General features: G+C 29.4%; 1 protein-coding gene across 1 annotated transcript in view; it reads left to right on the top strand.

The window, feature by feature from the left end:
* Window positions 1–3,082: 3,082 nt before the first annotated feature.
* The window catches only part of LOC113366990, a 15,466-nt gene continuing 1,988 nt past the window's right edge, over window positions 3,083–16,560 (top strand). Inside the window, exons 1-6 of the mRNA XM_026608629.1 lie at window positions 3,083–3,278; window positions 4,059–4,202; window positions 4,285–4,458; window positions 6,280–6,479; window positions 10,722–10,872; window positions 11,023–11,181. Coding sequence (XP_026464414.1) covers window positions 3,083–3,278; window positions 4,059–4,202; window positions 4,285–4,458; window positions 6,280–6,479; window positions 10,722–10,872; window positions 11,023–11,181 — 1,024 coding nt within the window. The remainder of the gene's footprint in view (window positions 3,279–4,058; window positions 4,203–4,284; window positions 4,459–6,279; window positions 6,480–10,721; window positions 10,873–11,022; window positions 11,182–16,560) is intronic.

A 16,560-nucleotide genomic window follows, 5' to 3' on the forward strand; every position in this document is an offset into this window, starting at 1 on the left:
TACGTTCGTCCTTCAGCTGGTTGAACCAGAACAGCCTTGGTTCTATGTTTCCTCCGAGTTGTCCTATGATGGTTGTTTCTGTGCTTAGCACTATCATTTGTATCGATTTTTTCGGTTTTCGGTTTCTCGGTTTCCTCCAAGGTTTCTTTCGGATCTCGGGCTCCTTTCTTCTTCGAACTTTTTCGAACCACTTTCGTCCAGTTATTTTCTACAGCCGATTTTTTAGGCGGATGCGTTTCCGCGTCAGAGGTGGGACTAAGTGAAGATAGCAACCTTTTGTTTGTGTTTTGCTCCTGGTCTTAGGAATTGGCGTCTGAGTTACACCCGTTTAATAGTTTCTCGGGAGAGGTCTGTGTAGTTTGCACTGTCATTGCGAGAGCTTTGGGGGTTGCCGTATATTCTTTCAATGCCAGGCTATATGCTGTATCAATCGGACCTGAATATGTGTGTGTGTATGTGTGTGTGTGTATGTAAGTGTGTGTATGTATGTGCGGATACAAATTTTCGTCGACGATTTCGGGAACACGGATCAACCGATTTGAATAATTCAAAGAACATTCGATTCGTATTGATAAGGAGACGTGCTGATTAGTTTTTGGCGAAGGCAGGTCTAGCCGTTCCGAAGATACGGGGCAAAAAGTGCCGAAAACGGTAACTCAGTTTTTAAGAGAATGGAGCGCCCGATTTAAATATTCAAAAAAACATTTCACTTGTATTGACAAGATGAGAATCGATCAAATTTTCATAAAGGTAGGTCTAGCGGTTTCGGAGATATGGAGGAAAAAGTAAAAAAATGAGCCATTTGGCGGTCAAAAATGATCATTAGACATATGCACATCAAATTATCAGATATTTATAGAGATTTTAACATAAGTATACATTTTGTTAACATTCCTATGGGTTCCGTACCAATGCTTATGCGTTAGACAGCGACGCGGCGCTTACGCGCTTTATTTGTCCTTTGTCCCTATGCAGTTAAATCAGTACGATTGCTTTGAAAAAAAGTTCAAATCTTCCACAATATGTCAAAATAAAGAGAAAAATTTTTTTCAAAAAAAAAAAATTAAAAAAAAATTATTTTTTTAAAAAAAATTTTTTTTTCAAAAAAAAGTAATTTTTGGTCCATTATATAGTTTCTCAAAAATATTATTTTTTCAAAGTACATTTTTTTCAAAAACGTTAATCGTTTTTAAAAAATTAATAATATTTGGTACGGGAAGTTCCAGCAATTTGCCTTAAGGCACGATGCCTTAATTGCCTTAAGACAGAATTCCACTTACAGCTAGTTGTTTCTGTATTCGGCATTCTTCTTCAAATAGCAAAAAATAACACTGCCCAAAGCTACGTTACAGAATATAAACCAATGTTGCTAAATCTAAATATAATATGTAAGAGAATATATAAAAAAATCGCGTCTGTTTAGAGTTTCTATTATTGTAAGTGGTAAACAAAATTCGTCTAGCCATTCGTCAATCAATAGAGTCAGACGTCATTTACATATAAACAGATTCTAGATATAAAATCTGATTACAGTTTTTCTTTATTTTCAACATTTGCTATTTTCGTACTTATCTTCTTGCAAATACTGTTATTGCAATAAAATTGTAAATATTATTCTATCGCGGAAATTTATTGATATTATGCAAAGTAATATATATTAAATAAATGGTCATACATTAATATAGGCTTTTGGATGAAGGTTCACGATTAAATCTGATATAAAAAACTATTTTTATTCTAGAAAATGCAGTAGTATACTTTATACTTTAAAACAGTTTTTCAATATTAAATAATCCAAATGCCAAAAATTTAGAAATCAGGATATTTCGAAAGTTTAGTTTAGACATAGAGATTCTTTGACTACGTACTTGTATTTGCTATTTTCGATGAGCATTGACGACTAAATTTATAATATTTAAGTAAAAACACACCACAATTGCAAGATATAGAATTGGATTGGATAGAAAGATAAAACTGTGTAACTTGTCGCAAAACTGAACTATTAGTTCAACAAGTTACACTGTTTATATCATAAATTTAATCAACTCCCATTGAAAATAGCAAATTGGAGTATATAGGGCATACAATTTTCTATCTTATCAACCAAACAATTTAGTAAACTTACTAAAGTTAGTGGGGGTCGATCATACATTTGGTCGCGATTGAGGCACTCTAAATGGGTCAAAACGGAATTTTTGAAAAATCAACCCTTATCTTTGGGTCAATGCACGGGACATCAGAATTCATTTTAGAGGAATGGTTTGTTCAGCAATATATCTTATTTTGATTTCTGAATCCGAAAATCATATGTGATACGCGACTTTTAATAATTTTCTTTTTGTGAATAATAAAGTTTACTAACCTGTCTGTAATCATCTACATATGTGGAAGACCGCATGTAAACTTCTTGTATTCACCAAAAGAACCTGAAATATTTTATCTTGTTAAATTGTTGTCTTTCATAATAAGATTATATTACAATTTCTAGAACACATACGTCAGCCGCTGCCCTGCTGACAGTTCTCGAACCATTCCGCATAGAACCTGCTGCAGTAGCAATGAGTTGCTTGTCACTTGTTGGATTAACTGGAGCAATAATAGATTTGTTCTCTGCCCTGCCAGCTATGTTGTCCAGATTGGCATCACCACCTTGGCGTCTACTTGCTCGGAGTCTTTTGTACGAGAGCCCCGAATCTGGTAGTCCTGTACTTGCTATATTCGTTGCAGGTTAGACATATATCTTGAAACAGAAATTGAGAATATCAGAAAAGCACAAATTATAAAATAAAGTGTATTGAATTGAAAAATAGCTTTGTTGCACAGGTGAATAATAAGTCAGTAAATTTGTGTTCTTGAAACTGATGAAAATAAGTATTTCCCAAACAGTGAAACGTAACGAATTAGAATTTTTCAAATCCTCTAAGTCAACCTGAATATTTTGTGGATGTATGTGTTGTAAAATAAGGCACACTTTTCATATATCAAGTAGCTTTTTCATAATAAACCTATATAAATAATAATGATTCATAATACGATCTATACTGTTGAAAGCAAAAATTGCTTAAATTAGATAAATATTAACATGCTATCGTTTCAGGCTAGTACCTATGGAGAATTAATAGTAAATCAATGTATTACATCGAATCTAATATTAGAATATGAACAATTGTATATTAGAAAACTTGTTTTAGATGATGCGTTACAAAATTCAAATTTATTGAATACAGCAACTGTTAAACTAAATAAACACTCACCACTTTTATTTTATTTAAGTCTTAGTAATAAAATACAACAGTAATAAAATCTCCGTCCTTCTGTAAGCCAAAGTCCTACTTTTTCAAAATGCATTCTCCTGAGGTACAAAAGTTTAAAATGATCGTTACAAAACACCAAAATATTTCAATACAGCAATTGTTTAACAAAATACAATTGCACCATCTTTATTTTATTTAAGTCTTAGTAATAAAACCTCCGTCCTTCTGTAAGACGAAGTCCTGCTTTTCAAAAATGCATTTTCCTGAGGTATAAAAAAAACACCTGGAGTAAAAGCAATCTTGTCCTTCAGTAAGGTTTCCTTGAGACATGTTCCAGCTTTTCCAAAATGTATTTTCCTGAGGTACAAAAGAAAACACCTAGAGTAAAAGCAATCTTGTACTTCTGTAAGGTTTCCTTGAGACATGTTCCTGCTTTTCCAAAATGCATCTTCCTGAGGTACAAAATATAGCACCTGGAGTAAAAGCAATCTTGTCCTTCTGTAAGGTTTTCTTGAGATAAAGTCCTGCTTTTCCAAAATGCATTTTCCTGAGGTACAAACGAAAACACCATGGAGCAAAAGCAATCTTGATTAGATTTTTTAGTTATAGAAAAATCATCTCAGCCAATTTATTTAATAAATTTATTCAATTAAGCTTATGATACAATGTATCACCATGTAATGATAGCAATAAATTTTTAGTATCCTGAAACGATTATAAGTTCTGAGTTGGTGGTACGTTTGGTGATACAGTTTTAATACACATCACATACTTTGCAATAGTGTTTATTATTGTTATTTTCAGGAAGTCTATGTGCAATATTATCATTTGCTTTCCCAATCTACGTGCTGGTAAGGGTATCAGCAGCTGGAGTATTAATATCTGGAACGATATCAGCTTTAGAAGTATTATCAGCAGTACATAAGCTGGCGCATCCTAGTCCACAAGGTAAAATTAAAAATACAAATCTCATATAAATATCATAATAACAATATGAAAATGAATAGTTCATAATATTAATTTCTCTCAGTACTAAATGGTAATATTTTTATTATTATGGCAGATGAGCATGGCACATCCTACAGTTGCCTAAATCAGCCTAAACCATCTCAAGACAGGCGCGGACCTCTTTGGTTTCTTAGGCCGTCCGTATCTTGTCCAGCTTTTGGAACAAATATGAACAGAACGCATGAAAATAAAAGAGGTAATACATAAAAAATGTTAACTATAATTTTTGTCAACTATTGAAATTAAAATGAATATAATTTGGATTGAAACTTTGTTAAAATAATAAGGTAAAGAAAAGTCATCAAAATCCAAGAACTCATCGCATCGAATTCAGGTATCCATTGGTGCATATGACTGTGAATCGAAAATGAATTGCAGAATGAATAGAAATAAAAGAGGTAGAAGTTTAAATTTAAAAGGCCAGCAAAGGTTTGATGCAGTTTTGCAATTATCTAGCATATGAATAAGTTATATTTTTCTTTAGAGATATTATTTGAGATATATTATCTAAGAAAAAGAAATTAATATAAGCTTAGCATATTCACTTGTCTTACATTTAATTTATAATATTGAGTCTTAGACGATGGAAATCAGAATATAAATAGCATTGAGGCTATTCCGTTCACTTTGAGATATTTTCGTAGAAGTCCTAGTTTCGTAGAAGTCTTTTTTCGGTGTTAAATAAACATGTATGTCTATTTAACATGTATTTATGTCATACATGTTTATTTAACACATTGTAGGATACTTCTTTTTTCAAATTATAATAAATGATAATAGTTAATAATTTTAATTTATAAAAGTCAATATATAGAAAACAATAATAAAAAGGTTGCATTTTATAAATGCATAGTAATAGTAATTGTAATTTTATTTGAACCAAATCCATTTTATGGAATAGTATCTTACTAAATGGAATTAAACAAATGTGATACATATTGATTCTATAATTGAAGTGTATGCACTAATATAATAGTTTCAAATAAAGAAACTAGTGGTGTATGACATCGTGTCTTGAAGCAAGTTGATGGAACTTCCCGTACCGTAATGAAATATTCGAAGAATAATAAATGTTTTCAAATATATAATTATAAGCACTAAAACTTTCATTATTCGTATTTGATAGAGAATTTATATTATTATACTTTAGTTTATATAAGTTTACTTGAAAAGTAAATGAACAGAACTTAATGAAGGAAAGTTAGAATGAAGAATATTGTCTCATATTTCAAAGAAATAATAAACTGAATAGCAAAGTTAAAATTATATAAGTGATTTTTGAATGTTAGCTAGAATAAAAATTAAAATCCGACTTATTTTTGATATTTAAAAAAAAATTGGAAAAGAAAAAAAATGATTTTATTTTTCTTTCCATAAAAACAATCGTTTTGTCAATTCAAGTAAGAGGTTTTTTGAATCATTTAACTCGGATGCTTCCGTCTCTCAAAAAATACTATATTTTGCACATTTAGCTCCTTATCTCTAAAACGTTTGGACCTGTCTTTGCCAAAAACTAATCACTACTTCACCCCATCATTCCGAATTGAATAACAAATATTGTAATTCAAAAAATTAAAAAAAATACGAATTGAATGTTTAGAATCATTCAAATGAAATGCTCCGCGCTCTTAAAAACTTGATTGTCATTTTCTGCACTTGTCATTTTCCAAAAACTTATCAGTCTCTTTATCAATAGAAAACGAATGCTTTTTAAATAATTCAAATCGGTGTTCCAGAAAATGTGAACGAATTATATTCATACATACATATACACGCGAATACACACCCACAACCATTTTTCTAAGATATGCCAAAATGCTCAGGAACCTCTGAAACCTGAGGATATGCAAAAAAATTCATTTTCGATTTTTGAACGATTACTATAACTTACTATACGGAAAGTTAAAAATATTATAATTCATGAATGTAATGACCTATAGTAAATAAAGCTGTAATTACCCGCAATTTAGATATCCATTACTATTATCTAATAACTATTATAATAAATTATCATCAGAACGAGAACGAGAATGGTTGCTACTGGGCGAGCCGTCTTCCCCGCTAAGTCCGACTTGCCCGGAAAGTCCGAACCGAGACGCGCGTAGCCCCTTCTCGAGTCCGGAGCTTTTAGAATCGGCCTTGGTATCGGGGGCTGATCGGCACAGCGACTCCACAGATATAGATGCAGCCGTTGACGAATATAAACAGGATGTTTCAGTAAGTGTAGAATATACAATTAACTAGAACATGTGTCTAGAATCAGTAATGCAATACATCAAGTATATATCAGAGATCTTTCTGAAGTTTTAACCTACAGTTTGAATAATTTAAAGTTTAATAAAAGCACAAATCAAAAATAAACTAGTTGATTTGGTATTTAGCCTTGAGGCAAGTTACACGAACTTCCTGATATGTGTAAATAATTGACTTAATTAATAAAATATAAATTAATTTATGATTGATTAAAAGTAATTAAAATTGAACCAGTTTTTGTAGGAATTTAATAATTTAGTATGTTCATTGAGACTAAGTACTCTATCGTAATACCAAGTGAGTGAAACGTCTAATTTTAATTTTAACAAACGTCAAAAAAACTACTCATTTTCTCAAACTTTGATGATTTTTTAAAATTAAACTACTTGTCGTAAGGCAGTAATATTACAGTAAGTTCTATAAGACCATGATATATATCATGATATATATAAATTTAAAATCCAGTTCAAAAAATTTGATATATTTCGATAAGAACTCACAAATCTAATATATTGACTTCTTATATAATTAACTCTCTTATATACAGCTAGTCTATACATTAAATTGTACAAGTATGAGGGAATCATTGAGTACATAATTTATATTCTTTAATAACATTAATTATATTTATTGTGGTATTATTTGTATTCATTAATACTTACAGGTATTTATTATGATATAAAAGTACTCAAAATTTATTACAATACTTTATAGGACTTAACCTAATAACATGATAGATAACCTATTACCTATCTTACTATACTATATTATTGTATATCATAGATAGATATCTATTATCAATCATACCGTGAGATACCTATACCGTCATTAACTTATTGTATACCTACATACTCTTTTTACTTCTTATAAATATTACTGTCTAATTTATAGAAATACCTATATTATATAGGTTTACCTACGACCTATGTATTACTGTATACTATTGTATACTATATTATTGTATATCATGTATAGATATCTATTATCTATCATACCGTGAGATACCTATACCGTCATTAACTTATTATATACCTACATACCTTTTACTTCTTATAAATACTACTGTCTAATTTATATATTCACCTATATTATATAGGTTTACCTTACGCCCTATGTATTTTTTTTTAATATCTCTACCTATCTATTGTCTACACCGGGATTTGAACCCGAGACCTCCACGTGGCAGTCGCGCGTCTTAACCACTACCCTATCGGATACCCCCACCAATAATATAATATGGGACGCACTGTTGTTACCGCGGGTCATTTTCTAATTAATTAGATAATTAATACTAAGGTGGCGCGACGACACGCGAAAAAAGTCGGTTGATTGTAGCGTTACGGTGGTGTAGTGGATAAGGTCGCCGCGTGTCACGTGGCGGACCCGGTTTCGATTCTCGGTAGGGTTAATGTAGCGTGTAAAGGAAATTATAGGTAATAGGATATATAGTAGATATAGGTTAGGTGTATTCGGTATACAATGTAGGGATTTGAGAGTATGTGATAAAATATAGCGTATGGTATAGATGTAAAGCGTGTAGTATAGAATACAACCTATAGGCATACGTAAGGCTATAAAAATACAAGAGTAGGAACCTATGATGTAGGTGTTAGCGTATGATATATATAAGATATGAAATATATTAGAAATGCGAATGAACAAAAAATTCAATTTATAAATATTATTTTTTCTATAAGAATTTTTATCTCGGTATTTAATATCTAAAATATCCAAAATACCCGTTAAGGCATCGATTACACCTTACTGCTGCCGTTATCACTTCATAGAAAATTAATTACTGCACTTTTAAACGATTGTGTGCACTGTGCGACAATAGACATAGAACTATAAATTTTATTAAATGTTTGAGTAACTTGAGCGAGCTGATTTTCTTAAGATGTTCTTAGTCTCGAACCTTACTGAATTCTAAAAATTCTAAATTTAAAAATATAATATAAAAATTATTATACCGCTGTCTGGAAGGGATGGCAATTTATAAATATACAGACTAATACATACAGAATTTGGAATTTTTCTATAATCCGTAATAATAAGAAAGTTTGCATTAGACCTAAAAAGGAATGCTTATTTACCTAAGCTATGGAAATATATATGGAAATATTATATGAATCGCACATGCATCCTGTGCTCACTTAAACTAAACAATGATCATAATATATTTAACGAATTTTTAACAGTATTTACAAATTACATTCAAATCACCCAAAGCAAGTGGGTTAAAGTCGTGTAATTTTTTAATTTGCCTCCCCCATTTGAATTTAAAAAAAATGGATTTTTCTTTGGGGCGTGTGCCCCACGTTGGGAATTACTAGTCTAGGAGTACAATTTTTTAATCTACTACCAGGTTAATCAATAATTGAGTGATCACTAATTCCACAGCACCTTCATCAGATTTTTAAAAGATCAAAGTTTCTATGAATATGAATACAAATCTCAAATTGTAGGCCAAAATTTAGACAATAAGTTTATTGAAATATCAGGGTAACTTTTTTGCTATAAATTGTCAACTAATTTACCAATAAATAAATGTCAATAAAACAATGATTAAAAAAAATTACCAATAAATGTTGGATTGTAAAAATTTACAAGCCTTAGACGGCAAAAAATTCATCCAATTATTAAAATATTACATTTTTTGCAGTTCTTATGCTTTTGTATTTATAGAATTGCTTTTTTCGCTACAATCAATTTCCATTATATTTATATTTTTATTAATTATTTATTTTATTCGACTAACGCCCGCTATGTCCGAAACAAGGCCAACTTATATCCGAAATAATCGGGCATCAGCCATTTTTCGGTCTTAAAGTAACATATGTGAAATTTGAAATACACTACTGTATTGTAATTAATATTTCAGTTCATACACCTCAATTTGTAACTAAATTAAAAACGACTTTGATAAAACCAGTGGTGTTGTGCTAATATTTTTTGTGGGAACGCTAAAATTTAAAAACTGGTTCATAAACCGGTTCAAAAACCTGTTCTCATGTTTTTTCCGGTTCCGTTCGAAAAGAAAAGAAACAAAAATTATTACAAAACCCATTGTGTGCACATATATGTATGTTTATTTCAATAATAAGAACATTTAATAAAAATTAGTTGAATAATAAAATATAAAATTTACTTATTAAATCATTTTCTGTATGTAGCGATTTTTTTATATTTTTTCTTGCCGGAACGCGTTCCTTCCCAAAAATGATTTGCCGGAACGACGTTCCGGCGCGTTCCGGCTCGACAACACCACTGGCTAAAACGTAGACGAAAATTTTTTCACTTTTCTGCTATTTATAAAGAAACGTCTCGGCCGATCGTCCCACAAAACTGACAAATAGTAGTCCTCGTCGAGATACATCGAATGGCTTTTAAATTTTTGAAATCGGCCCAGCCGTCGATTTACGGCAAAAAAATCTGTTCACACACACACACACATACTTATTCCAAATTTGGTCTCATTCGATTCAGAATGGCTTGAAACGTCGAGAAAACATAAAATTAGCGAATCGGATTTTTTGATGAAAACATAAACTTCTCCTTCGGGAAGTTAAAAATAATAAAAAAATGTTTGGAATAAAAAAAAATTGTTTTTTGCTTTTCACAAAAACTGATCGTCGTATCTTCACAAGTTAAATGTTTTTTGAATCATTCGAATTGAATGCTTTGTTCTCTAAAAAACTGACAGTTTTTACACTTTTAGCCTATTATGTCTGAAATGGCTGGGCCTGTCTTTGCCAAAAACTAATTATCACGTCTTATCAATTATGTCTTTTTATCATTACGTTTGAATTGAATTTGAATTTAAATCATTCAAATCAGTTGAGCGGTGCTCCCGAAAACGTCGACAAAAAATTGTATCCACACATACATACACATACATTCATTTTTTCTGAGGTATGGTAAAATGCATAAAAACTTCTGAAACGTAAAAATATGCAAAAATTTAAACTACAAAAACTCGATTGAAAAATGATATTATAAATGAATAATATTGTTAATGATTAGAATTAATTAAATATTCTGAAATAATTCATTGTTGGTTTATCTGATTTCAGTTCAATCAATATTATCATTATTATGAAATGTGCTTCAATTAAGAAAATGTAAAAAAATTAAATTTGTTATTCACATCGGATTATTTTACATATTTACTACAAGTTTTTTCTTAAATCGATTGCATTTTTATAGATTTTGCAACCGATTGTCGAAACCAAAGCTCCTACAACAGCCACATGGAGAAGATCAGTAGTACTTATAACATGTGTAAGTTGTGTTAGTGCCATTTTTGCAACTGCAGTAATTCTGGAGATGACAGAAGCTGCAATCTCATTTTCTATAGGTGAGTATTAATAATAAATTTAACAATATTCGTTTCATATAAACCCCAATTATTTGCTATTGTTTTGCTCATATAAATTGACAAAGAGTCTGTATTTAATTTAAAGTAAATTTTCCCTCTAACATAATATAAGAACTTGTTTTTTTGCAGTATTGATATTTATAACTGGTCTATTTTGGTGGATTCCACGTCGTCCTTCTGAAGGTTTTGTAACATGTGCCGCAATTACAGTAATAATAATATCGATTTTGTTAATTGCTGAAATTATGCCAGATACTTGGCCTGCTATAACTATTTGGATTACTGCAGGTACTACTTATATAAATGACACAAAATGTGTAACAAACATTACAAAACATTTTTTAGACATATTAAATAATTATCAATTGAAATATGTTTAAAAATTACATTTCTGAAAAATTAAAAGTTATAGTAACAAATTGGAATTTTTATAACTCATATTGATAAATATTGAAGCAAAATTGACTACACATAGATATGTATATAGTTATAGCCTGTAGGCGAAGTTCGTGGCTGAAGTAAATAGCATAATCATATTACAATTTTGGGGTAATATCTAATATACAGTCAGTCAAGTAAGAGCGTGGCCGACTTTAACGACAGTTAATGAAAGATTTTGGTTTAATTCTTTCGTGAGCCGATAAAATGAAGCTTTGTACTTGATGCATTGTCTACAAAGGTTTAGTTGTCGTTGATCTTTTGAAAAAATCACGTTAAACGCCATGAGTGCTAAGTTTGTATAGAAATCGATACACCTATATAAAGTTGCTAAAAATGTCGATGATTTACCAGAACGTGGTTCAAATAAAAAATAAGAAAAAAGAACAGTGAATGTGTTTTTGCGGAAACCTGCTTTAACACTGCAGCAAGGACGAGCAAAATTAATGGCAAAATGTTTAGAAATATCTACAAAAATATCTACAAAACTATCTGAGCCTTTCTTCGTATTCATGATCTGAAATGACGCAACACAATGGGGAAGCCTCTGACAACTGAAAAACATTTGCTTCTTTTACATTTGGGCACATGAAAATATTGATAGAGATTTTGAAAATGTTATTTTTACTGATAAATGTTCTATATGAGCACGTACTGCCCTCATCGAGCAGTTAAATTAAAATACGAGCCGTCAGACTAGAATAATCCGTTAAATTAGTAAAAAGCATGCGTCGGAGATGCCAGCCAATTGTCGACTCCGGAGGTGACTGGACAGATATTGACAGAATTGCATCATTGCTTGTAATGCATACAATGCATATATAAATATGAAAGTTTCATAAATTATTTTTATAAATTAAAACGGCCACGCTCTTACTTGACCGACTGTACATAGATTTGTGTATGCATTTTCAAGACTTTTATCTGCATCTTGCATCGAGAAATAAGTTTCTTTAAATCAAGTTGTTACAATATATGATACAATATATTTATTAACTTTCCGCAGAGTAAGTTAATAATGATCGCAAAAAATCGAAAATATTTTTTTTTATATTTCTGAACATTTTGGCATACCTTATTGTTAAAGGTTTAGGAAGTTCAATAAAAAAAATAAAAAAAAAACATTTGGCGGACAAAAATGATCATTAGATATGCACAACAAATTATCACATATTTTATTAATAAGAAAATTTTTTTTTAACATTTTTATGGGTTCTGTGCTATTTTTTATCCGTTATCCTGCAACGCGGCGCTCATGCGCTTTGATATTTCGTTTTCACGCACCTAAACGATCGCAATTGTTTTGAAAAAAGTTCAAAATTCCCAACAATGTATGGAAAAAATTCTAATTTTTCTGCAAGATCAATTTTTTTCAAAAATTTTAAAAATCTCAGAAATCTTATTTTTTCAAAGTTTTAAAAAAATAATTTTTTTTAAAAAATATTTAAAAATTTTTGTACGGAAAGTTTCAGCACTTTGTTTGAAGGCACGATGCCATGCACCACTAATATTAAATTTATATTAAGTAAAACTTGAATGTGCATGTGACTATTAATTCCAATACTAACTGCATATTGTTTTAAGGTCTGATAATATTCGCAAGATTCGACATTTGCTGCAATTGTTCTGAAGAATTGAGAAGCTTCAAGATGCCGCGTCCGGCGCGGTTCGTGTCCACCCCGCGGTATAGGCACAGACGAAGCCCTGGGCCAAGCTGACCCGAGCCTTTGCTCGTAGATCAATACAGTAGTGATTCCGACACTTCGGATTAGAAATTAATTGGTTAATTATTTATTATTTACTGATTATTGATTAAATTTTGAAGGTAAATAGACACGATCAATTCTCTCTTTTAATTTGTTATGTTTAGAAAAAGTTAGGGTAGAGCGGGGGTAGTTGAACATAGGCGCAAGTTGAGCAATCGAAATATCTCGAAAACTATTCACCGTCCGTTTAGGCATTATATGGCGGAAAGATAGATGTTTGGGAGAAATAAACATCCCGCGATCGCTAGTGGCCGCTGGATAAATGAGTGAGGCTCACGGGCGTTTTGTTTATTTTGAGACCAAAAAGTAAAAAAAGTAATTCATCACGAGTTTTCGTCTGGTTTAGTCAAATATTATTTATTTTTAATCAGGTAAATGTTATTATTCCATATAATTATAGTACTTTTAATATGCACAGAGATTCTGTATATAATTCTCACGGTTTTTTTATAAACTCACTTTTATTTTGAAATTCCGAGTTGGGGTTAGTTGAGCATAGTTGCTAAACTTGTTCTGTCACTAAGACAATTACCATTAACTTACAGAAATTAATTATTATTTTTAAGATATAAGCTAAGTCTATGAGTAGTAATATAATATAAATAATATTTGCTTTGAATAATCGTTAATTATTCAAAGCAAATTACTATAAAACTGGTTATTAAAAACTTATTTTATTTCATCACTGATCGACATTGAACCTATGATTTCATTATACTTTCTTAGTGCTCAACTTGCTCCACCTATGGGGTACATTGAGCATACTTGACTTTTTGCATTTAAACAGCTGTAGCTTTTAAATTTTACTTATAACCAAAAAATAGTATTAACACTTTTGTTAAGCGATAAACAACAAATCCATTAAGCCGTATAACAATTTATTGAGACTTTTCATTGAGGAGCTACATCCGTTTAAGTAAAAATTTACTCAACTAGCCCCGTCCTAACCTATATATAGAAACAGTATCCAAACTTTTTAAACTAGACATTTACCTTAATTTTACATTTACTTAGTTCTTACGAGTTATATTAATTAATAAATAGTTACCGGCAAAAAAACAACAGACGAAGTGATGATAACAAATTTTCCAAACTATTCTTGTATATTATACAAACAACTTAGTAACTATTTACTAAAATAAAATTCAACAACAAAAGTTACTATATTTGAAAACCAAATATTTACTTACGCACGCATGTTTTGATGTTGTTAATTTAATAATCTACCAATTTATTATTACTAATACTGGTTTGAATGAGACAACACAATTATTTATTAAAAATATGCCTTTTCCACTTAATAAAATTTTAGTGTGGGGGGGGGCACAAAATTGAACTATGTTCAATTAATGCTTAATTATAGTAAGATATTTTATATATTATTTTTCTAAAATCTGATCGAACATTTAATTTTATATGTTAGAAGGATTTTATAAGATAATATCTACATTAGTTAAGACATATTTCGCTCTCTACTTAAAATAGTATCGTTAGAAAATTCTATACTTCACTTATTTTTAGATAATGGGAGTGGACTTTTTCACCCACAGACCTTTAAGCTCCGCTCCACTCTATATTGATTATTTGTTTTTGATATTAATTGATTCTGGAATTAATTTTTTAATATATTTTTTAACAACGGTATATAGTAATATTTTCTATTAGTTTGAAAATTTCTAGAATTATTTTTCCCATTTTCTGAATTTTAAAGAATTTCATATATACATGCAAAATTTCATACGACTTCTAATTGACTAATTGACTATTTGAGCGAAAATCATCAATTTGCAATTATCAACCAAAAATAGCATAAATGTTTGTTTTTAAAACAATTATTCTATTTATTTAAAATTTAGGCAAGATTTTAATATATAAACTCAGTAATAAATTGAAGAACATTCAAAACTTAAAAATGTTTTTGCAAAATATAAATGTTTGGAAATAGGTGTGTCGTGATAACTCTTAATATTAAGACAATTCTTGGTGTTAACAAAATGATCCAATTTTCAAAATCTAGCAGTATTATGGGCAATTTAAGTGATCATTGCCCTCAAAACTTTGGCAAATAATTTAAGTATTAATCTACTTCAAAATTATTAGTATTAATCTACTCAAAAGCAATTAGCATAACAATAAAAATAACCAATACTTTTTTATGATAAGATAATATTTTCATAAATTTTTATTCTAATTAGATTTTAATAAGCAATAACTTCTCGATATAAATATTTATAATTATAAGCGTTTACTATATATATAATATTTGCTCTATATATTTTTGAATATAATATTTTAGATAGTGTAGATTCATAACTTCAATTTCAATTTTAAAACAATATATAAAATTCAATTAATAACAAAGTACAATTATTTAATGAAATTAATGGTTAGTGATTACAGAAAATGTGCAGAAGATAATATTGTACTAGCATAAATTAATTTTTAAATCAAGATAATTTATGTTAATAAATATTTTATTTTTCTTAGAATTTAAGCTTGTTTACATTGCCTGCTTGACATATTTACATATGTGAACTTGATATTATAAAATTATTCGCGTTGCCTTCAGTGATACGCCTTATTTTAAATTAGGTTAAGTATTCTTTTCTTGATCTCTTTATATCATAAGCAAACATCAATTTTGAAAAATATTTTAAAAGTTAGTTTTAGAATTAGATTGCTACATGATAAAGAAATAAAAATTATATTTACTTAGCTGGGAGTTGTGACACTAATTAATTAATTTAAATACGACGTCATTCTAAATATTTATAACAAATTATTTAAATAAATTGTGTAAATTGAAAAACTGTTAATTAATTTATATTTTAAATATATTATATATTTAGTTTTGCAGAATACCTAAAATGGGTTCAATGACTGTTTATTGCTAGGTAGCTCAAATTTATTATTTTTTTATTACGAAATGGTATAAGGAAGCATTATATTTAAAATGTTTTTTTAAAGAGGTTGTCTGATACTTAGAATGCAAAGTATAAAGATATAACTCTTGAAAGGGTTTTGAATCGATTTGAATACAGTTAAATATAACAAATTATGATTGCTTCAATCAATAATTATTTCACAATTCTTCTTTTTTTAAATTATGGTTGCTTTAAAAATTTAGTTTTACATTTTAGAGGGAGAAATTTACAAATTTGGTGCATTTTTATAAAAAGTAAAAGAAATTGTGCATAATTAAATAGCTCGAAAAAATATTTATAATTATTGATCAATTGTTATTTATTAAATAAATAAACAATTTAACGATATTTAACCAATATAAAAAAAAATATTTTACAGAATGCAGTTACTTGCAACCGAATAAAAAAAACTTATTCATAGTATGTAGCTTATTAATAGTCAAAAATTAATTAGTCACTAGTAAATAATAAAGTATTTTTCTCTGATATATATTCTCGTTTTAATTATAAAGTAGAAAATTATAAATGAAATCTTATTC

This window comes from Ctenocephalides felis, unplaced genomic scaffold (assembly GCF_003426905.1).
Source record: "Ctenocephalides felis isolate EL2017-DRISC unplaced genomic scaffold, ASM342690v1 CF-g0.4_SCAFFOLD_01170, whole genome shotgun sequence".
Taxonomy (NCBI): domain Eukaryota; kingdom Metazoa; phylum Arthropoda; class Insecta; order Siphonaptera; family Pulicidae; genus Ctenocephalides; species Ctenocephalides felis.